This window comes from Anopheles coustani, chromosome 2 (genome assembly GCF_943734705.1).
Source record: "Anopheles coustani chromosome 2, idAnoCousDA_361_x.2, whole genome shotgun sequence".
Classification (NCBI taxonomy): domain Eukaryota; kingdom Metazoa; phylum Arthropoda; class Insecta; order Diptera; family Culicidae; genus Anopheles; species Anopheles coustani.
Genome location: NC_071289.1, coordinates 64,520,432 through 64,543,636, shown reverse-complemented (window position 1 = coordinate 64,543,636; position 23,205 = coordinate 64,520,432). Strand labels below are relative to the sequence as shown.

Sequence of the window (23,205 nt, the reverse complement as noted above, 5' to 3'; positions counted from 1 at the left end):
ACTTAACACGACCATTCCGCGGTCCAATCCGTCTCCTCTTCGCTCTTTCCTCCCCAGGCCGGGATGATGACGAGAAAATTCGTTTACAAGTTTTTTTTTACTTTACTTCCATGAAACCATTCCGAAACTGGACACCGTTTGTGTTTTTCGAGACCAAACTTCTTTGACCGGGAAACATTCATCAAATGTTGCGACAAAGTTGGCGGAGAAATTGAAACAGCAAGAAAAAAAACAAAGCATCCAAGAAATACTATTATAGCAAAGGCAAGGACTTTCAAACCATGGCTATTCGACGCAATTTCGGTTCAAGTCAGCAATAAAAAATGACAAGAGTAAACTCCCCAAACCGACATTCAAATCAGAGCTACTCTTCCCAGCCGGAAACGAGATCAATCGGAAAACAAGATCAAAACCCACGATCGTCCGCCCTTTGCTGGTCGCAGCATCCACTGTGCGCGCGAGTTTTCGGTACGCTTTGAGCGTCAGTTGTTTTTTCCTCTTTCAAACTCCCTTTTTCGAGGCTACCAGGTTTGTTATCTCAGTAATTTTCGAGAGTGCGCAAGTAGTTTACACAAACAACACCAAATTGATGCAGCGGATGGGAGAAAAAAAAGATAAAGTGGCAGGCAGCGTGAAAGATTGACCGAGCGGATGGGCCAAAAATCATACTCAAACACGCCCGTTACAAAATGGTGAACGGCTGAAACGAAACACCTGAGCTACACGCTAGTGAACTGTCGAGCGAAGATTGCCAAGATGGATTACCGTGGTTGGCTCTCGGTGTTGTTCCGATGGATGTGCAACTGGCCAGAAGAGCAAGCGAAAGATCGTCCACGTATAGGAAACCACAAAAGAAGGGCACCAAACCCGGCTCCAAATGCGGTGGTGTAGGCTAACATCAACGCGATCGTCGTATGCTCATATCGCGTGCTCGAGACCTAGCGCAGTCCAACACCAATACTGCTTACTGCGTGGGACCTGGCGGTCCATATGGTAGTGATCCGGTCCCGACCCGATGGAACACATTGGTCGCGTTTGAAGTGCAACAACTGCGCGCAAAGACGGACGGCTCCGAATCCGATCGTTTGGAGGGCGAATCGGTTACAGATGTTTCCACATAGGAGCCGGAACCGCAAAGCAAAACACCGAAAAAAAACAACACTCGACGCAACCGGAGCGAGTCCAACACGCGCGCGAATCACACTCCCAAGCGCACAACCGAGCAATTTTCGCTCGCTACGTGACAATATTTCTAATGCGCTGACCAGGAATGCCAACCAGAGATGTTTCGTGGGCGTTTTGGTAGGTCGGGGGGGAAAATGCGGAGGAACGGAGGTCCAATTGTATCCCGCATATAGCGAATCGTCGGGCACAATTCGAGCGCCATTTATATTGAACATAAACCTCGTATGATTTTCCTCCTCGGGAGTGTTTTGTTGTTCACCTTACTCGGGGCCAATAGAGTTTATTTTTATCCGGCCCATACTTCTTTTTTCCTTCGATTGCATCGATTGCTCTCTTCGCCAAGTGGAGCTTCTTCACTTTTTTCTTAAAGCGCACCACGGACCAGTTAGTTGAGATCTTTTTTGGTTTGCTTGTTTGTCCGACACTCGAAACGGGCGCCACCAATCACTATCAAAGCGCGTGCCCCTTTATGTCAACGGGAATGCAATTTCGCGGCGGGACGAACACCGAACCAACGCGCACACGGTTATCGGAGTAGGCCTTGTAATAAAACCACGCACGCCACACGACGGGGACGGTTCAGTTCAACAAACCTGGCGAATCCGGCGATATGTGTGACACTGTTTCTTTTTTTTCTCCCCCCTTATTGCTCGTTATCTTCTTTCCTTCCGAACGCGTAAACTCGTCCTCCACACACTCACACTGCCCCAAACCACACCGAGAGACTCCGGGCCACGGCTGGACGAGGTGGTGGAACCGTTCGACGAGCACACGCAGCAGGCGTTACGAGACTCGCTGCAGAAAACGCAACCGAACGCGACGACCATCCGTAGTAGACTGCCGCGTAGCTAGTGTATACTGTGCAGTATATTCGAGCGACTGCTCGAATGTGTACCCACTGCTCGAATGCTTCCTTCGCTCGCGTCACCACCATGACGGGCGCTGCTCCAAGAGAAAGAGCGAAGTGAAAGCAGGCGAGAGAAAGGCACATGTCGAAAATAGAACTGTGTATTCCGGTACACGAAAATCTACTGGGAGCTTTGTGATTTCCACGAGGTACCATGCGTTCCCTTCTATCGGTGCTCCAACACAATGGTGAACGGTGCACCGGTGGAGGTGGATGGTGGGATGGTGCGAGAGTTTGTTTACCGTTAGCAACCGCGAGTCCTGCGTAGGTTTGTGTGTGCCTGTGTGTGTATATTCTCCTACGATGGGATTTTGGACTTCGGCCGTTGAAAGGCCACAGAATGGCGTCTGTTTTGTTTGTCCCGAAAGCATATATCCATCCATCTTCGGGAACGCGTGTCCGGATGCGCGCGCACACACATACCGCGGCAACTTTCCACTCCTTTGAGATTTACTTCCTTCACGTGCTGCGAGGCGTGCATCGGAAAAGGAAGCGGTATCCAACGTACTATCTCCGTGTGTCACAGTTAGCGCCTCCACGCGATCATGCTATGCATACACACACATACACAGATCGTTCAGCTTGAGCACGATAGGGAACGTGACGCCAACAACCGACGGCAGCCGACTCACGAGGGCTTCGCGAACTGACCTCACAATAGGTCACTGCTCACTTGTCCTAATCTCACCACTGCACTATGGACAACACGGAGCAAAATAGCGGAGTGAAATTTTCACTCATTGGTTCTAAAAACAACAGAAGTGTATTAAAAAAATATTGAAACAGCAATATAAACCCTTTTTGTAATGGTACAAAAAAAAATGAATTAAACATAATGGAGACGCCTGGTATGGTGTAAGTCACGATCACATGATATTCACAGTTATTGAACGAAATAACTATCGATCGATATCCATAACATGATTAATACATGAACCTTGTCCAATCTTTCCTTACAGCAACAGGCCCTTTAAATTGGATTAACATTTCACAACCCCATGACTTTGACAACGTGAGGCTTGTAGTTTCATATGTTTCTTTGAGGGAAACATATCGTTTAGCTCGAATGCGAAGCGGGCTCACAGGGGTATCTCACTTTTCACAGCGAGCCAATGCCAGACAAATAACCCCTCTCTATAGTCTCGCTTATCAGTGATATGTTGCTCTGCGATATGAGACCTTCCTTCGGGTACGTCACACCCTGCGCGTCCCTAGAGGAGCCCGTAGGTAAGCGTATGTAAAGTTGGTGTGAAAGCTAGAGAAGTTATCTTTTAATCTGCAAATAGCAGCAACTTTGTCTTCCCTGCGGCTCATCCGAGGCATGGTGCGGCTAGGTTCACTTTGACGTTTGCAACGTCCTCTAATAGGGTTAATTGAGAACATTTAAAAACTTTGTAAATTATTTCTTGAATTATCTTATAAGCTTAATATAACGAATTCAATAGCTTAACTTTGATCGCAGTACCACAAGCAGGATCTAGCCCCAAAGTTGGAGAAACATTTGGTTCCTCGAAGCTGAGCAGTTATTGATCGTAGAGTAATCATCGTTCGCCAAGACGCTTTTTCATGTCCCACTTTATGTTAATGAAAAATCTCTATTGCAATCATCCAATATCACATAAACTTGACCAAATCAAACCTTACTTTATGGTGTGCATAAATAAAAGAAAAATATCTCCCGAGTGCCTTCGATCGGTAGCTTCTCTTCCCGTTCGTCTTTCATTCGCAGATCTATACCAAGCGGCGATCGTTCCACCGGAAACCAGATCCACGACCATAATCGATTCACTACGGCTGACAACTCCATCGCGCTTTGTGCCATTTGGATTTTATGGGACAATTCGCCGTTTCGACAGCCAAAGCGGACGACCTGCACTCCGCAAAGCGAGGAAGTAGCGGAGAGAAAACAAAAGCTAAATCAAGTAACACCATTCACTTCCGGTGGTGGTATTTACGAGCGTGTCCGTCCTCGTTGGCGCTCCCTGCTCCCTGCTATCTGCATCCTTGATGACGTCATAGCTAGAGTGTTACACCCTGTCCCGCTGTCCGCTATCCGCTGTCTCGTTTCCCGCCAGCAGCGATTCGTTCGAACGGAAGCCCACTTCTCCACCATAAGCCGATACGATTCTCGGCTGTGTGGGGCCGCTTTTAAGGAGCGTCAGGACATTCCATAACGCCTGCCGTACACCGACAACTGCCACCACCGTCACACAACTGATGGCGCAATAAATTTCGCACCCTTCCCCCTCCCACCCAACCATCGCCACCTGTCGCCGCCATTCCGTCCAATCGGGTTGTTCCGATTATGGTTGACGTGGCGCCTCCATTGGCGTCATCGTGCATGTGCCGGTGGCGATGAGCGCAGTAGTACACGGGAAGGCAAGACATACCCGGTAGTAGTAGTCGTCATCTGATTTTGCCACGAGCAGCTCCGTGGATCGCTATTTGAAATATTTTATAAGATACGGCTTGTGGGGATTATTTTTTTCAAAAGGATTTATTAATGATGCGTAGATTTGATAGACTTCCAGTAATTTAGAAAAAGGATAACTCGTTACTTAATTTATTCCCTTTGAAAAGGAAAAGAACATCTAATTATCTTTTTTAAAGAGAAGCAATAACAGCAAGCAATTTTGCATCGGGGAAAAATAATGTTTTTAATTCATGTCTACAAAGTTGTTACACATAAAATTTCAATATGTTTTACCTACAAGCTTGCAATATGCCAACTTATCAGTCACGAGTCCTTGATAGTTAAACGAATTTTTGGAGCCATTTCCCCTCTCCGTTCCTGGCACAACTGTTTCTTCAATCTGAGAGCCAGTCGAGGGTACAGTAAATGAGTAAACATAATTACTGCCCTGCTGGTTAGTGGCGTGCATGGACCATCCGGACGCTGGCAAACCGTCCTTCAAACGATCATCCCCATCCTACCCTCTCTCCGGGCATCGGAATCACTTTTGACACCGAGGACGACGCTATGGCCCGACGCCGGTCATTAGCAATACCCATCGGAGTGGTAAGCAATCAAACTCACTGCTACCACTACTACCACTGGCTGGTGTCGACTGGGAGGTGCTGTAGTATTTGCCCCAACCCTCCCTCCGCAATATCGCAGCCATCACGGTTGTTGTGATAATTGGAAAATCTTCCCATTCCACCGTCGTGGATTTCTAAGGATTTTGCTTTTATTTTTCATTGCTACGCGAAACGATACAGCGCGTGATTTCGACGACTCCCGAAGAGGTGGGGGGGAACTACTTGGAGGTGTCCTAAAAAGTGTCCATCTGTCGACACTTCTGGTGCGGGCGCGACCCGTAGGGTCACCGTCGGATCGCTGCCATCGGCGCACACAATGCCACGCTACCCCCCGTGAGGGCTACCTCTAATGACTATCCAATTCTACGATTCGCTTATTTATCGCTCCGACCACCATTCCTGTGCCCTTTCCAGCTAGTTTGCTGGCGTTTTCTCCCGGCCTCCGGCCGACATTTATCTCACAGCCCACCTTCGCCCCCTTGCCCCCAGTTGGGTGGTATCGATTTTTCCATACACTTTCACACATACCGAAGGGGGGTTACGGAGGGACAAAACAACAAACCACGCCAAGCCGATGGAATGGCTGCTTCGGGTGCCATCCTTTCCGTGCGCTGCTATGACGTCATTCGAACGGCTGCTGCTGGTGGTGGTGGTGGTGATAGTGAACACATTGTGCTGTGTGAGAGGAAAATTAGCATTTCCACTCGGGAGCGACTGAGGAGGCTGGTGAAGTTGGGGGAAAATTGCCATCAAATGGCGAAACGAAGCCGGAAGCCGTTGTCCTTTGACCTTCGCCCCCTTTTGGTGACGGGGATTGGTGGAAGGTGATTGCCATCGACAGGGCGACAGATGGTTTGGCGGCTGGCGGACGACATATTTTTCGGAGGGTTGAACTCTTGCTGGGAAGAGGGTCCGAGCGTTTCATGCACGGATTGATAAGTGAACGATGGATTACAAAAAAGCTATTCCAATATTGAAAAGGAACCGAACTGGAACCAATGCTTTACCTAAACTATGTCGGGATCATTGCGATTTAAGGTTTAATGCAATACTATTAAAAGATTTACTGATGACGTAGTTGAACGAAGAAATTATTTTCCAAACTCATTAGCTTCGATTTTAGTTCCCGGAAAGCGAACAGTTTTCCCTACGAACCAGTTCCAAGAGCTCCAACATCTTTTCGGTTAAACACCGGCATACGCTTGGCGCCGAGGCCGACGATGAGTTGTGGCCCGTGAAAGGTGTTCGCAAGCGGAACCACATTACATCTGCTCGATCCTGCTCCTGACGAGGGAAGAGAAAGACGAAAAATAATTGAACTTAATAAACTTTTAATTTACCTTTTCGGCTTCTCCGGGAATCCGGTCGGGTCGGAAGCGATCCACGGTTTGGCTCGCGGTGGCAATGCCTTCCCATTTTCCGGAAACTCCACGGATCAAACATCGTGGTGGTTCAGCCCAACGATACCAGTCAGCCCTCTGGTGTCCCTTCCCTTGCTTGTTGCCCATTCGACTTCGACTAATTAACATCTTGTTTATTCAACGACGGCCAGCGTGGCATTGGCGTTCTCTTTCATGGTGGCACCGGGAAGGGGGAGGAAAATTACTCTTCCGCTTCCGAGCGCGTCGAGGACGCATGGTAACTGGGGTGAGAGGGGAAAAAGGAGAGACGGGAGGGGGGGGGGGGGCGGAGATGAGGGAATGGTGGCCGTATTTCAGCATTACTGCCGGCGGCGCCCGCCCCAAACCGGGGCCATTTTGTTTGGTTTGGTTTGTTTGTTTTCCCTGTTATTTTTGTCTTCATTCTGCCCGTCCGGACGTTTTCACTTTATTCTGTACACACACACATCCATACACACACCCACTATGAAGGATTTGGAAAAGCCTCTGAAACACTCCCGAAGCTGCCACACCGAGCACCAACACCGTGGAGATTGGCTTTTTGTGCCCAAACATTCGACCGTCCGGGCCCCCGGAATGTGGTCATCAGCCAAACGACGGAAAAACAGCCATTACCTTGCATATGATACACAAATTGTGGTTGTGGACGACTTCCTTTTTAACACCCGGCCCCGTGCGTCCTTTTGGTTGTGCTTAGTTTTGATTTGTTTTGTTCTGTTTTCGTTTTTTTTAGCTTCACCGGCGGCTATATTTGGTGGGTAATGAATTTATTACTTAATTCCGGAAAAGCAGTGTGTATGGATGGACGGCGGCAGCAATGAATTATACCATTGCCATTTTCCAGCTGTAGGTTATGGATATGGTCGGTGCCACGAACTTGCAGGAGGCGAAGGTGAAGCAGTAATGTAGCGCGGGGTGTAGTAATCGCCATAGTAATAACGAGTTCCATTTCCTAGAAAATACACTTTTTGATCTTATCGTGAGGCCAATTAAGCATGGCTTATCGAAAGGTTAATCTTTGAAATTTATTCCCTTTACTCTCGAAGCCAAGCAGCATTTGACATTTTTGATCGGCTCTACACAGAATTCCCATTTGTTGCTGGCTCATTTTGAAAAAGTAGATTTAAGTCTCTGATATATCTAGATTGCAGGTGCTCAATAATGAATAAAATGTTTTAAATGTTAACATTGAAAAAACATATGTTAATAAATACATATACTGAACACTGTAGTGAATATGATTAAGTGAAATAATTAGCTCTTATTTTATGTGAGTTTGTGCCAATGAAAGGCATGTTTTTCAAAAGTAATTACTTTTTTTTCATGTCCTTACTTCAGAAAAGCAGATATTTTTCTTTGTTAACAGTAAAAGAGACCGAAGACCTTTCAGTTTCCTTCATTTAATTTAAATTTCTGTCTGTTATACAGTGGTTAAAAGTAATGTGATAAAATTCAAATTTTTATATCATTCCGAGCATTGGCATAATTATGGATGTTAATCCAAATTTTGATAACTTTCATTTACAAAATAAAAGTTAATTAAAATCCTTTTATATCCTTTAGGTTATTTACGATATTGATGTTTAGTAAGGTGGAATGCATTGTTTTTAAGTTTCATCTTCCATTTCGATGTACATAAATTCTCTTTGCTGACCATTCATAGCATTTACTCTTCAGTCGCACAAGCTGGAGGGAATCCCCAAGATCCAAGTCAAAAAAATAAATTGACAAACTTCTTCAAGAATCAAATATCGAAAGAAGCTACTTGAACAATTGCTGTTCAACACATGGTCAATCTCACCGAATATGTTCGCCTCTCCAAACAGCACCGCAAACATCTGGCACCAGCACAACGAAAGAAACCAGCGGAGACGATGCGATGCATCTTCGGGACTTTCGCGGAACGACCACATTGAAGAAATCTACGATCGTTTCACGAGATTGCGCGATCGTCGAAACCAGTATTTCGCCCCAAGACGTTGGAAACCGGTAATCAGTTTGTTTGCGGCGTCAGTCGAAGCAGGAGGGACTTCACAGTTATTGTGTCTTGTTTTTTTACTTTTAAGCTCGGTACGTCCTCGCTGTCAGAATTCAGAAGTTCATCCGTGTGCTCCGGTGGTTCCCCTTCCAGCTGGGCCGTTGCAATTGCTTCACGACGGAGCAGCATGAAGAAATTGGTACAATGTGTGCTAGTTCCCTTGCTGGGACTGCAGGCCATCGCTTATACCATACCGGAGGTTCGCTTCGAATTTCCGACCAACAGGGGCTTCCGTGCCAGCATTCCTGGTGAGTCTCGTTAAACGCGTACCCAACGGAGCGTGTTGCAGAATGCACTCGACTCGACCCTACATCGCTTTCCAATGTCCCGTAGATACCGAGGGTCTGCAGATGTTCGCCTTCCACGCCCGACTGGGCAAACCGTTCGAGCGGTTCGAGGAGGGCGACTACAGCGGCGACATCTCGATGGTCGGTGCCGACGGTCGGTGGGCGTTCGAGACCAACAAACCGCTGCTGCCTAACGGTCTCATCATCTACTACTGGGTGTACGTGCAGTTCGACAACGCCGGCTACTGGCTGGCGGACCGGAAGCACACGGTCAACAGGCCGAAAGCGACCGCGCCACCGAAAACCACCACCGCAAAGGTCACCACACCAACCACAACGACGACAACGACAACGACGACAACGACTACGACGACGACGGCCACCCCGTGCGGTGCATCACTTACCACACTCAACGGGGGCCGGTCGACCTGTGCCGGCCAGTTGATCTTCGAGGACACGTTCGAGCGGAGCACTTTCGCCCCCAAGTGGCAGCATGAGGTGCGCATTCCGCTCGACACGGAGGTAAGACCCCACCGGGGAAATGGCCCACCAGAACCAGAATCTCAAACGGCTCCATCAAAACTAATGAATTCATTTCCTTCCGCCTCCGGCTGCGACGCGGCAAAAAGTCAGCGGAATTTCTGTCCTACCAGAACCTCCCGGAGAACAGCTACATTGCGGGGGGCCGCCTGGTCATCGTGCCAACGCTCGTCACGATGAGCGCAGATTACACCGACGAGCGCATCCGCACCGGGGAGCTCAAGCTCGACGGGTAAGTGTAGGAACGATGGAACAGAATATTTGCCCGAAGTAGAAACCGGCGGCATGCTTTTTGGCGTTATCAGAAATCTGGTGGTTTGTTTTCGTGCATACCCCGGATTAGAGCATCATGGACTGCTCAAACGAACTGAAAACTAACCCTTAAGTGCATGACTCTCAAATCTATGCTTTTCTTGTTGGTTTACTACGTTTGTTTCGAAACGCAAAAAATTTGTTTTCAAAGTATTTTAGTTGTTACATCATTTATACTTTTTACAAAAAAATTCAATAGTATAAATAATTAATTTTACTTGCTTTCATAACACATTTACTATAGTTTTTTTCTGTACGTCACCAAATGAAAGTGTGATTATTTTCATAATGGTTTTCGTATAATAGAAGGTTAAACAATTTAGTCCAATTTTGGCGTTTCAAAAATGAAGACCTTGTTTATGACCACCCATGGTATCTGGTTTTTATGAGTCTCATTTATCATATTAAAAATTAAGCTAGGATAAAACCTTCACTTGTCATGTGTTTAAAGATGAATTCATATTGTAGAGGAATTAACACTACTGAATTTTCCTTTCTATTATAAACAGCATATACTCCATAGCCCAGTCGGTTCATACCCTGTCTCAGTTTAATTTTTACATTTGATCATCAACTCATGCTACTTTGCCATCGAAAATTAACCTGTCCGACTTGATATCAATAAATTTTCCAAAGTTCTAATTTCGAATCCACAGTCCTTTAGAAAACTGTTAAAAGCTATGTCGTAAATTCTTGAAAAAATATGTTTTCATGATTTAATAAACAAATTGGTATTTTATGCGACATCGTTCCACCGTGGGTTAACAGAGTCATAATAGATTGTGCTTTGGGGCTTCCAGTGATGTCCGATAGTAATATTTTTACTTTCTCGTTTACCCCCTCAAACTTCGTGGCGCCTCATTTCGCGCCTAATGGTGTCACATTCTACCGGATACGCCCAACACTCGGCGAATTGGACATCCCGGACAAAACCCAATCTGCCCACGGTACCGGGTTCGTTTCCGGCATCACCGCACAGCTGCACCTCCCCGACGGACAATCCCTACGAATGCCAGCGCAAGGCGGCCCGCTCGATGATTCTGCCGCCCGTGGTGTCGGCTAAATTGAACACCAAAAATTATTTCCGCTTCCGGTACGGGCGCGTCGAGATCCGTGCGAAACTACCGAAGGGAGATTGGATTTTTCCACGTAAGTTGCGCATCCCCCCCTTCATGAGGGTGCCGGTTTTCGGTAGCGTGTGTCCTTTTGGACGTGTGTGGGTGTATTATTCATATCCCCCTCAAGGGCGGGAAGAACGGAGGCGTTCGGGGAACAGAATTGTTTGTTTTATGCTTTAGTCGACAAAAACGTCTACCCACCCTGTTTGCAACTTCCCAGAACTATTGCTGCAGCCGTTCGAAAACTTCTACGGTTACGCGGACTACGCTTCCGGCCAGATGTGGATCGCACACATTCTCGCCAACCGGATGCTGGTATCGGGCGACGGAAAGCAGATCGATGGCCATCGGTTGCGCGGCGGAGTGCTGATCAGCAACATCGCGTCGCTCCGGGGGGACTTCCTGCGCTCGAACCTAAACGATGACCACTTTGGCGATCAGTTCCACGTGTACGGCTTGGTGTGGACACCGGACGCCATTTCGCTCACCATCGACGGGTTCCAGTACGGTACGCTGAGGACGAACTTCCGGCATCACGGTCACCAGCGCAATCTAACGCAGGCGAACCTTTGGAATGTCAACGTTGCGCTGGCACCGTTCGATCGTGAGGTAAGGGACCTTGCCAGCTACTACTTCCTACCAGAAAACTTACCACTTAAATTTGCCTTGGTACACTTACAGTTTTATCTCTCACTCGGTGTCGGGGTCGGGGGCGTGAAAGATTTCCCCGACGGCTGTCTGACGGGACCGTCGAAACTGCCGAAACCCTGGAACAACACGAGCCCGAAGGCGGAGTACTTCTTCTATCAGACGCGCAACACCTGGTACCGCACGTGGACGGAACCGGAGCTTACGGTGGACTACGTGCGAGTGTACGCACTCTAGACACCCAACGCCACGGAGGCGTGACATTAGGGGGGGATCGTTTGCAAACGGAAACGGTCTAATAAAAGTCAATCGCATGCGAAAAAGACACCCTCCCTCTGTTGATTAGATATTAATGATATGGCGTATTTTGGGGTCACGTTGATATGCTGGATCGAGTTTGTACGCTAGTGGCGTTCTCGAAGGGCTCCAATCCAAACGATGGTTTACCTCTGGGGGATATTTTTGGTGACACTCGGGTGTGCTGTGCCACGTTGCATGTCTGAAGTAAATGAAAACCACCATTACTATATTACATCATCGAAAAAGGACTAGGTTTTTCCCAAGTAAGATTAAACTAACACTCTTCATCAACCTGTTGCAGACTCTAGACCAGTACTGTAAGAATACGCTCAGCACCATCTCCTACCGTCAGTGCTGTAAAGTTCCGCAATTTCTGCCGGACAGCGTCATCGAGTTGTGTCGCAAACGTCCCTTGCCTCCCGTTCGACCGGACGTTCCTATGCCTATTCCGGAGAATGTAAGATACCCTGCTTCGAAACAAATGATTTAGGTAGATGATATTCACCGTAAACACCCACAGTGTATAGCCGAGTGTGCACTCAACGTTACACGAGTGCTTATAGACTACCAGTTCCGGGTGGAGCAGGCCCGAAAGGTGCTACTGGCGCGGACCGCTAACGATCCCGACTGGGCGAAAACTATCGGTGTTGCTATCGACAAATGCTACCGTATGACAGTGGTACGGCTTTGACGGTCCCCGAGCAAAGTGCGCGATTCACCCAGCCACCCGTGGTGTTTGTTCCTCTTTCAGCTGAACGCTTTCCACCTTCAGGATGTGGCACTGAACCGCATATCTAGCCAGTGTCTTCCGTCTTCGATCCATTTTTTAGAGTGCACATTTGGCATGGCCTACCGGGTGAGCAGCCTCAACAGAAGCATGACAAAATAGACCTCTCTCAACGCGTGATCCTTTTCACTTTCCCCCGCAGGACTGCCCTGATAAGTACCGGACTGCATGGGATGACAAGTGCCACGCGCTTGTGCGGGCGTTCAACTCGTGCAATTTTTTCTTTGACAAAAAATTGGGCTTCTAAGAGCAGACGAAACTCAGGCTCGCTATCAAACATGCTGTCGCAAGGGAGAAAATGGAGGAATCAATAAAGTAATAAATCACCGTATGGTTAATTTGCTGCATAAACGCTTGACACATTTTATACATATATTTGGTTTTATTTCTTACATGTACAGCCTTACAGTCACGCGACCCGGACGCGTACTTTTGTCTGTTCCGCTTTTATTCTTCTCTAATCTAAGATTAAAATATGAAATCATGCATTTTCTGGCAAAATATATACTAATTAAGAAGCTGTCCTGTAGGGTTGCCTCTTGTTACTGGTTTAGTATTTACACATCCGAATCAAGAAAAGGACGACACAGGATGGGTAGAAACTAAAATAAATTACTATACTCATACCCGGGACGTAAAAAGAAAGCTTAAACAGTAAGACAACCCTTCGCTAACCGTCTCTAACTTGTCTAGGATTTTCATCATTCACACACATTGTACAGGAGGTGAAGTCGAACGTTACGATCACCTCTAGCACACTAACTTTAGCATAAAGCATGTACAAGCACTTACTCAAAGATGTCAATACGATTGCAGTACGGTTAATGTTTAAAAGAATCTTTTTGGTATTTGGTTATGTTTTCTATCATTACACCATGCACGCTTGTACACCAGCTTTAAAACTAGTTTGATTCATACGGCTTGTCAGTAATAACACTGGTTCAACTGAAGCGACAAACGCCGATATAAATTATGTACAATTTAACCGCAACCGAACGTCTGCCACTTGCATATACAATTATTTGTTGGAGCGCGGTTACTATGCTTAAAACATGGTGTTGAACGAAATGTGTCCGAACAAACTAATAAAAATACCTCGATAGATGTAATATGATTGCACTTTTGATGGATTGTGGTTGTGGTGAACGTGACAATGAAATGACTGGGTAGGAGAATTGTTTATATGTGTTTGAAAATACTTTTCGCAAATACCTACACGGTGTCCAAAATATGCTCATCCACATTGAAATATAAATTATAATACTAAGTTAAGGCCATTTTTGGACTTATGAATCCACATTCTGTAATTTTACAAACAGTCTGAGATACAACAGAATAAATAATTTTCATCGGAAAAGCTACGGAAGCATTTTTCATCCCTTCCTGGGACTAACATCTTACAATAAATATGTTCCCATGGGAATTCATGAATCACATTAAACAAGCAAACAAAAACTGGACATTAGAAAAAATATGTAGAATGAGGAGTGGCGTGAGCACCACGACCCCAACGAAAAAAGTGTATGTGTTCAATATATTGGACACCGTGTATATCGATTCTGCAAGTAAATTTTCGTTTGAAAACATTTCGAACAAAACACAAGGCACGTTGTTAGTCACGTGGGGGATGTGTTAAAGGAAATACGGATTAGATGATAGATTCGAACAGGTTTTAAAATATACCTTAAAGGAAAACAAAACATGGCAACAAGGTGAAGAAATGCGAGGAAGTTGAAAATGCCTTTCCACCGATCTAGGGATCCTGGTTTTGGTTGGGACCCAATCAAATCAATGTGTGTGTGTGTATGCACTTACGTTTAAATAAAAGGAGAGCGGCAAAGGGTGGGATTTGTTGGGCGGAACGTTTGAAACGTACATCCTACGTAGACTTATGGTACCGTATGGCGGGGAGAAGCGATGTTGTGTGTGTTCAACCAATCTACGATGGACGGCTGCTCGCTATCAGCTGCGACGAATCGATGATGAACCGTTGAGGCAGGGTCACCATCGTATTCCCATCAACCGAGTTGATGATGGTGGCTCTGCCCCCAGCCAGATTAGCTAACGTTGTTCCGTTGGCCGTTGTTATCGTCTGCACGTTGGCCACCCCGCCTGCCGCCTGATTTTGAACGCTACTCGGAATCGCTATCTGAATATATCCGGCGGTACCATTCGTAAGTTGCGGAATGGTGAAGATCTGCTGTTCGTGCTGTTGCTGCTGCGGTTGGGTTTGCACTATCGTTGTTCCAACCTGCTGCTGCTGCTGTTGCTGAACCGGGACGTGCTGCTGCTGCTGCTGCTGCTGGATGATGGAGTGCATCTGTTGACCCTGATAGTGCTGCGTTGGCAGCTGTATCGTTGCGGTGCTCGTGGGGATGTGCGTTATGGTCAGTGGCATCGATTGTACGACCGTCGTCGGTTGTTGCTGCTGCTGTTGCTGCTGTTGCTGCTGTTGCTGCTGTTGCTGCTGGGGTTGACTTTCTGACGCCTCGATTACGACTGACGGGTGTGACAGAGGAGGCGGTTGTGAAATTTTTGACGCCATCGACTCTACGTGCGTGATAACGGGACCGCTTTTATTCGCCGGACGCTTCGTTGCCGGTTTACCGAGCGCAGGTTTATAGATCGGTTGATTTTCTTGCGGCTGCCAAAGATAGAACATGCAATGTGAGTCTCAGAAAGCTCTATTTTGGAATGACTTTTTAATATTTTTATATAATCCATGCATGGGTAACATACTACCTTTTTCTTTGTCGAATCTAAATCCACATTGTCATGTAACGCTTTGTGTTTCATAAACGGATGCTTATTGTAGAAATCTTTATTACAAATGGAACAGCTGAACGGGGCGGGGTCAGGAATCTCTTCATGTGTCCTAGAAAGAAACAACAGATTTTAATAAAAAAAACCGCAACGCAACGCAAGAAACTCTTCATACTAACTTCTTGTGCTTGTTGAGATTATCCTTTCGCGAGAACAGCTTATGGCACAGGTCACAGCTAAACATCTTCTTACCGGTGTGCGACAGCGTGTGTCGCAGCAGGTGCTCCTTCCGGCTGAAGCTCTTGAGGCAGTCCGGTTCGTCGCACTTGAATGGTCGCAGCCCGATGTGCGACTTTAGGTGCTGCACCAGATGCTCCTTCCGACCAAACACCTTCTGACAGACGTTGCACGTCGTTATGCTTACCTCGCTCGTACCGGAGGCACTGCCAGATCGCTCGGAATCGTTGGCGCTCGATTGATGGTCACCCGCCTGCAAGTCCTGCTTGCCAGACAGGGCCGATATGGCACTCATCTGCTGCGACGCCAGCAGCGACTGGGCACTGCGGTTTGATTCGGTATCCGATCCACTCCCACTACCGTCCTCGTGGGACGTATTTAAGTTGGCGGAAGTTCCGGTTGCGTTCGCGTTACCACCTGATCGACTTCCGGTGGACACCGAAGACGATCTTACGCCGGGATTTCCAGTGCTCTTGATACGTGGCCCATTACTACCGCCGGCAACGTTTGAGGTGGTGCCACTTACAACAGCTGGACGCGTACCGGGAGCGTTGGGTCGTGTTTGCTTCGGTAGACTCGTTTGAGTTGGTACCGACTTGCGCTGACTAACAAGTGGCCGGGTCACCATTTTCACCGATTTCGTAAGTGCACTTGCCGTCGGCAAGGGTCGTGGTGGAGTTTGTGTTTGCTTAATTGCTTGTTTGTGCTCCTGCGCTTGTTGTTGTTGTTGTTGTTGCGGCTGTTGGACAACTTCCGGCTGTTGTTGCTGTTGAGGCGGTGGAACGGGTTGCTGGTGGTGCAGCGGTGGGGGAGACATAACAACCGTCGTCACCTGACCATTTACGTTGGGGACAACCTGGGACTGTGGCGGGACGGAAGCCTTTCCCACCAGTGTAACAAAATTTCCTTCCACCGTTTGACCGGCGGACATGGTTTGTGGTTGCATCAGTGTCGTTGTCGGTTGGCTTACCGAGTTTAGGATCGTCATCGGTGCCATCAACGTTTGGCCACCGGACGCTGTTGTTGTCTGCATGTTTGCCAGCGTCTGGATACCAAACTGCTGCAACATCTGTGGGCTAATCGTGAGCTGCTGATTGGGGGGAAGCGGTTGGGTCGGCGTAAGCCGAATCATTCCGCCCGGTCCCGTCTCGACCTTCATCTGCACATACTGCACCGCGTTCTGGGGTACGGCATTTTGGGCCGCCATTGGCGTGACGGATATGCTATTCACCATCCCACTGCTTTCCATCCCATCCGGGTCGGGCTTTGTCACGATCGACATCAACCGCTGGCCTCCGTTATTATTGACAGTATTAGCACTATTATTGTTTCCTATGTTACTAGAGCTTGTGTTGGTGTTGTTACTTCCTGCACCGCTGCTGATGAGTTTGAGATCCTGCAAAGTGATCATCCTCTGGCCCGCATTTATCGGTGTGCTGGTGTAAATACCACCGGGGGTGGAGCTCGAACCAACGTACGTCGGACTACCACCAAGAATGTATGTGGCCTCCGTTGTGACCGCTTGCGAAACCGGTGTGGTCTTTTGTGGGCTTAGATTCTGAGGAGATTGTACCAGTTGAATAATTCTTGGCTTCTTTACCGGCGTGGTTTCGAGCTATAAAAAAAAAGAAAACATTTCCATTAATATGGTTTTCGCGACGAAATGTTTAGCATATCCTATAAGATTCCATTGACTCACCATCGTGCTCTGCGAAGAGTCTCGTTTCAGTGCCTTGGTTGGTGTTGATTTTATTTTGATAAACTCATCTACTTGTGTGAAGGTTCTAAAAGCAAATGAAATGGAACAGTGTTCTTGACGGATTACATGTTTTTATTCGACAGTTAAGGACAACTTACGTTTGTGGTTCGCCCTCGGGAGATTTTGGTGGGATCGGTATAAGCGCACCGTTATGCAGCCGGTACTGAAGATTGCTAGTCTTGACCGGTGGTTGCCTTTCGAGGGTGAGTGTAAACTGCGGTTGCTGTTGCTGTTGCTGTTGTTGCTGCTGTTGTTGTTGTTGTTGCCTTGGTTGTTGATTCGAGAATGGGTGTGTGCGGATGGTGACCAACTGTGGTTGGTTTGTTATCATTTGCTGTTGCTGTTGTTGCACCACTGGCCATTTAGTTTCACTATCCGACTGAATACCGACCGCCTGTATGATGTTGCTGAGCTGGTCCTCAGCGGTACTCCGTACAGTCACGTTGCCATTGGTGACTTGGATGATATTTTTTGGAATGCCACTGATAGAAATCGGTTGCTGCGCTTGTTGCTGTTGCTGCTGTTGCTGTTGCTGCTGCTGCTGCTGCTGCTGCTGCTGCTGCTGTTGCTGTTGCTGTTGCTGTTGCTGATGCTGTTGCTGTTGCTGTTGCTGTTGCTGTTGCTGTTGCTGTTGTTGTTGCTGCTGTTGCTGTTGTTGCACTTGCTGTTGCTGTTGCTGTTGCTGTTGCTGTTGTTGTAGTTGTTGTTGTAGTTGTTGTTGTTGCTGTGTTGTTGTGGTAGGTACCAGCTTAACCTGTGTCGACTTGGACACAGCGTTGGCTGGCACTGACGTTACGATCTGGGCAAAACTTGAAGCGGGTCGACTGACTATTTGTGGTTCCTTCGCTTTTTCAACGCGAATGTACACCTTGCCACCATTCTTTGCCGACGAGTTGAGGCAACTTTCCAGCATGCCTTGCTTTTCTCCAACCAGCTCGCGGAATTCGATGTGCGCTTCGACCTGTTTGAGGCACAGCGTGCACACGGATTTCGGAAGGCGATCCGTCTCTTGTACCTGTGGAAAAGGCGTCGAACGACGAATGTAATCTTCAATTGCTTCACAGTGTTCCTACTGTGCATACTTACATTTATTCCTAACGATTCACTGATTTTACTTTGTATTTTCCTAATGCGACCCTCCTCGGTAAAGATGCCCACGCGCGCTCCCGCGCTGTTCGCACAAAGGCGGCACAGGTCCGCAAAGTTTACGGACTTATATCCCGTCATCGTCATCCCCGGTTCGGCGTCGTCTGTGTGGCCAATCAGTTCAGTTCTATCCAGGCGCCACCGGTGTGCTTTCCACAACGAGCTCACGCTTTTCACGCGTCAATTCCACCGCCTAACGACATCATTGCGGTTTGTTGTTTATTTTCTTCACAATTTTTGCGCCACAACACCAGACGCCACAACGACATTCAACCACACTACCAACCCGGATGACAGAAGCTCCCTGTTCTATGCGAGCCAATTGTTTCGCGCTGGGAATAAATTCACGAAAAGCAAGAAATTACACTTCACAAAACACGCTGCAACTACACTGGTCACACATTTTCACAACATTTCGGAAAGGACATCGGCGTTCACACGTCACTACTGCATTTTACGCACGACAACAAACTCTCCGGGAGGCAGCGTCTAATCAGCTTCATGAAGAACCCTCCAAGTACGTTCTCAATCGTAGCTGAACAGGGAAAAAACGCTACTTTTTCGACACACAATGACCCTTCCCGTTTCGGAAGCTACCCTTGCCATTCCACCGTTCGAAAAGCACAATTTGTATATAGGTTTCTGTTCACCTTTCCGGGGACGATATGGAATCTTCACGAGAAAGACGCTGTTGTGTTCTACCTTTTAATCAGATTTTTTTGTTTTTAATTCCCTGCCTTGTAGAACGGTGCGCGAGCTCACGCGCACAACTGACGCTCCTATCATCTTTTTCGTTTGACAGCTGGTAAGTGTCATTTTCAGAATAAAAACTAAAAGTGCGTTTTTAAAATGGCGGTTTGAATAAAATTGATGCAAACATTTTCCCATTCGTACGAAAATATTTTAAAATGCAATGGATTGCATTGTAGAATACTTCTTTTCACTGATTCTGGATGATTATCGATCGACCAAGCCAATACGCTCCCCCACCTGGAAGAGATGTTTGGTAGCTATGTTTGAAAGCATGGAAATTTTGTATTGCTTCATTATGTCTTTATTAAACAGAATTTCGTCGAAATTGGTACATAAACTACCTATCATATTTTATGAGGGTATCCGAAAATTTAAAAAATTCAATATGATTCTGTTTCGTAATTTTTGTACTCACTAAATTAGATGGCAAACCTTACAACTATCAATTCCTTGGCCCCTTCCACTGTCTACTCTAAGAAGCATAAGTTTTCAAAATCTATTTTATCTCTTTGGTAAGATGCAAGAAGAGAATGGAAATAGTTGTACTGTAGCATGTAGTTAGTTTGTTCTGTAGTATAGAGTAGTCAAATGTATTTCTGCCCCTAAAACCGCATATTGGCAATAAACTCTGAGTAACCGTAAGGCCGTTAGAACTTGTTGAATCGTACGTTTTGGTGTCTCGGTTAGGATTCGAACCCTAGCTGTCGAAGTGGTGAGCCCCAACGCACTCGGGCCAATTTTCTAACAAATTGTAAATAATAATGAAATTGTATCCTACAATTAAATTTTTGTTTTTCAAAAGCTTACAAAGTATAAGTCCCCTGCACTTCAACTTTTGTTTTGCTTAAGCTTACAAATTATTAGGCACTTGTCTTATGCCAAAATAAGTACAAGAAATACTGGTCATAAGAGAAAATGATTTTAAAATATATCTGTAAAATAATGCTTTAGTATATTAGCTACTGTGTTACCGAATGTTAGCTCACAGAATGACGTAAAATGGTTCGATACAGGTGATGGAGTCCAGATCGTGCTCGACTTCCGAGTGCAAGCCACCAGGAGGTTGGTCCATCATTTGTAAGTCATGTTCCATAATACGCACGGGTACCCCGGACCTCTCTTGGTTCATCTGCAACGTATTATTACTTCTCTCCGCAGTATGCGCGTATGGGTCCACAGTTAGTTCCACTACTTTCACGGATAATCCCGCTGCCATAAGATTCTGCAACTTCAAATCAATGTTCATGTCCTCATCATCCTGGACGTTTATGGTGGTTTGCCCCCCGCCAACATTGGCCGTATTTGCTTCGATGGACGACGTTAGAGTCTGGATGTTGGCATTCAGATCCGGTAGACTTTGTGCGCTCGTCGGAATTGTAAGCCGTAGATATCCTTTGTCGGTCGCTAAGGTAAAAATTTGCTCGTCTGGTGGTTGATCCGGTTCTTTCTCTACTATTATTATTGGCACCTGCTGATGCTGCTGCTGCGCCGGAACTGAAACGTTCTGCTGCTGGTTGATGAAGTCCACCGATTGGTGCTGATAGATGTACGTTGGAAAATGTATTGGTGTGGTACCGGTAGAGACGTTCGTCATAGCTATTGGTATTGATTGGACGACCGCTGGTTGTTCCTGCTGCTGCTGGAGCCGATCTTTGGGCGCCTCGGTTATGTCCGACATGAGGGATGGTACAGACGGTTGCAAAGTATTGAAAAAACGAGGAGGTGGAGCGATATCCACCTTCCTGATAACAACACCGTTATTATTTCCATGGCTTCCGTATGCTGCTTCGCCGATGGCAGGTCCATCTCTCGGTTGATTTTCTTTTGGCTACCAAAGGAACAAAAAGCAGCAATAAGAGTTATATCTAGACGAAATAAATCAATTTGATTTGCCAACAGAGGAAGTAAATTGCCCGAAATGGTATATTTCATTGCTAAAACACTACCTTGTTTAAACATAATACAAAAAAAATTCTTATCACATATACAGTAAAGCGCTAAAATTTTCTTTCATCTTTTCCTAAAACTGTAAATAATTTTTAGATAAATAATTCAAAAGTAAAATTAAAGCAAGAAACAGAATATTATTATTAAAAACCCAAACCATAATTTAAGAAAAAATCATAAGCTTGAACGATTGCAAAGATATTACCGTCTGCTCCACGATCATTGGCGTGCTGGTGTAAACACCTCTGGAGGTAGCGTCGTCTTCATCATCGTACGAGTCGTCGTCGTAAACGTACATCGGACTGAAACGAAAAACTGCTGGAGAATCCTCCTCAATCGTTGTGTCTGCTCCCGACTCGGATTCGGAAGAACTTTGGTTTTCGGAAGAATCGAGCATTTCGACGATCCTCTGCTTTTTTGCCGGTATGACTTTAATGAACTCATCCACTTTATTGAAGGTCCTTATAGAAAATTAAATGGAAAAAAGGCATAAGCTCGTTAAATGCTGTTTTGCAATTTTAAAGGCCAACTTACGAATGTGTTTCACCCTCGGGAGTTTTTGGTAAGAAAAGTGAACCGTTTTCCAACGAATCCGTGACATTTTTCGTGTTGATCGGTGGCTGCATTCCCAAGCATGGCGTAAGTTGTGATTGTTGTGGTTGTTGTTCCTTTGATTGCTCATTCGACAGCAGATTTGCATGGACCAGCTGGGGTTGACTGATTATAATTGGTTGTTGTTTCGGTGTCTGTTCCGGTTGTTCGTCCACCGGAGATTTAGTCCCACCGTCTGTTTGAATACCGACGTCATGCGCCATGCTACTTAGAAGGTCCTCATTGGTACTTTGAACGGTCACGTTGCCGTTGGTCTTTTGGATGATAGTTATCGGAATACTACTGATATAATTCTCTAGCCGTGCTGCCGGCGAAGATTGTTCTTGCAAGTTGACACTTGAACCGGGTCCGTTGACCATTTCTGGTTCTTTTACTCTGCTTATGCGAATGAACATTTTGTTATCTTTGGTTTTGGACCATTTAACCAGCTTCCTATGTATTTTCAAGAAATGCTTGCGAATTTTTACATGTTTATCGACCTTTTGGAGACACTCCTTGCAAACACATTGTGGAAAGCGATCCGTTTGTGCAATCTGCGAAAAAGGCGTAGAACCACGCATGGAATCTTCAAGGCCATCATAAATGTCCACATGCAACATATTCTTCTGTATAACCATAACGACTGGTCCCGAGTAGCGAGCAGGCGCCACCGCGACGGTCCCCCTTGCGTTCGTGGTCCGTATCAAAACCAGCGTAACAGTGTGGTAGTTCGGATCCCCCCATGGATACTTACATGTAAGCCGAACGCTTCGTGAATTTTTCCTTGAATTTCCAAAGCGCGACCCTCCTTTGAAAAGATGGCCACACGGTCTTCCTTGTACTTCGCACAAAGCCGGCACAAATCCCACAGTTTTACGTACATTTCGTTGTCGTCAAACGATATCCAAGGAGTTGTATGGCCAATCAATTTATAGCCCAGGCTCCACTGTGTGCTTTCAACAAGCAACGTTTCCTTCTGAATAATCAATAAATGAATAACAAGTAACAAATTAAAGTAAGCACTTTCACATAACATTCCAACTAGACCGGTTGAATATTTTTTACATCTCAGAGGAATTATCACGACGCGCACGAGAGTTTTGCGCAACTCTTTTAACTTAAATACATCATAAATTTTACCAGGGATCTTTCAAAAACGTCCTCAGTTGTAGCCAAACAGCTAAAAACGCGAGTTTTTTGGCACACCACAACTAATCTTCTCCAAAGACGACAGCGTAATAAGATGAACGTTTAGGGCGTACCTTCTCAGCTAGTTTTACGACCGACCCTGGAATCTTCACGAGAAAAACGTTGTTGTGTTCGAAAGTCCGCCGGCTTTTATTTTGTACGTCTGACAGCCAGAAGCTGTCAGTGCCAAGATGACAGCATCAAGCCATTTTTCAAAATGATGGTTGGAATATTGTTTTTTGAAACATTTTTCGAAAAAC

The 23,205-nt window shown here is 46.3% G+C and overlaps 5 protein-coding genes across 10 annotated transcripts in view; 2 read left to right on the top strand and 3 right to left on the bottom strand.

Annotated features, from left to right (window-relative positions):
• LOC131263845 (diacylglycerol kinase 1) overlaps positions 1-2,009 on the bottom strand; it is an 83,522-nt gene extending 81,513 nt beyond the window's left edge. For 5 of the 6 annotated variants that reach the window (XM_058266109.1, XM_058266111.1, XM_058266112.1 and 2 more), the window contains exon 1: positions 1,779-2,009. The gene's annotated coding sequence lies outside the window, so the exon portion shown is untranslated. The remainder of the gene's footprint in view (positions 1-1,778) is intronic. The other variant, XM_058266110.1, reaches the window with a different exon arrangement.
• Positions 2,010-5,710: 3,701 nt separating this feature from the next.
• Positions 5,711-11,740, top strand: LOC131264836 (beta-1,3-glucan-binding protein). Its single transcript, XM_058267103.1, has 8 exons — positions 5,711-5,810; positions 8,358-8,520; positions 8,663-8,817; positions 8,903-9,378; positions 9,486-9,628; positions 10,688-10,857; positions 11,047-11,435; positions 11,508-11,740. Exons 1-8 carry the CDS (start codon positions 5,711-5,713, stop codon positions 11,709-11,711), a joined length of 1,800 nt encoding a protein of 599 aa, XP_058123086.1. The 3' UTR covers positions 11,712-11,740.
• Positions 11,741-11,969: 229 nt separating this feature from the next.
• Positions 11,970-12,808, top strand: LOC131264835 (uncharacterized). The gene is made up of 5 exons (XM_058267102.1): positions 11,970-11,978; positions 12,076-12,231; positions 12,295-12,453; positions 12,526-12,630; positions 12,704-12,808. Exons 1-5 carry the CDS (start codon positions 11,970-11,972, stop codon positions 12,806-12,808), a joined length of 534 nt encoding a protein of 177 aa, XP_058123085.1.
• A 120-nt stretch (positions 12,809-12,928) lies between these two features.
• Positions 12,929-19,148, bottom strand: LOC131264834 (putative uncharacterized protein DDB_G0271606). Its single transcript, XM_058267101.1, has 7 exons — positions 18,407-19,148; positions 18,093-18,335; positions 17,419-17,990; positions 17,261-17,345; positions 15,504-17,176; positions 15,304-15,436; positions 12,929-15,205 (listed from the first exon to the last, which is right to left on the bottom strand). Exons 1-7 carry the CDS (start codon positions 18,551-18,553, stop codon positions 14,501-14,503), a joined length of 3,558 nt encoding a protein of 1,185 aa, XP_058123084.1. The 5' UTR covers positions 18,554-19,148; the 3' UTR covers positions 12,929-14,500.
• Positions 19,149-19,514: 366 nt separating this feature from the next.
• Positions 19,515-22,640, bottom strand: LOC131264833 (uncharacterized). The gene is made up of 4 exons (XM_058267099.1): positions 22,512-22,640; positions 21,701-22,311; positions 21,372-21,627; positions 19,515-21,047 (listed from the first exon to the last, which is right to left on the bottom strand). The coding sequence occupies exons 1-4, from the start codon at positions 22,638-22,640 to the stop codon at positions 20,202-20,204; spliced, it is 1,842 nt and encodes a 613-aa protein (XP_058123082.1). The 3' UTR covers positions 19,515-20,201.
• Positions 22,641-23,205: the final 565 nt, after the last annotated feature.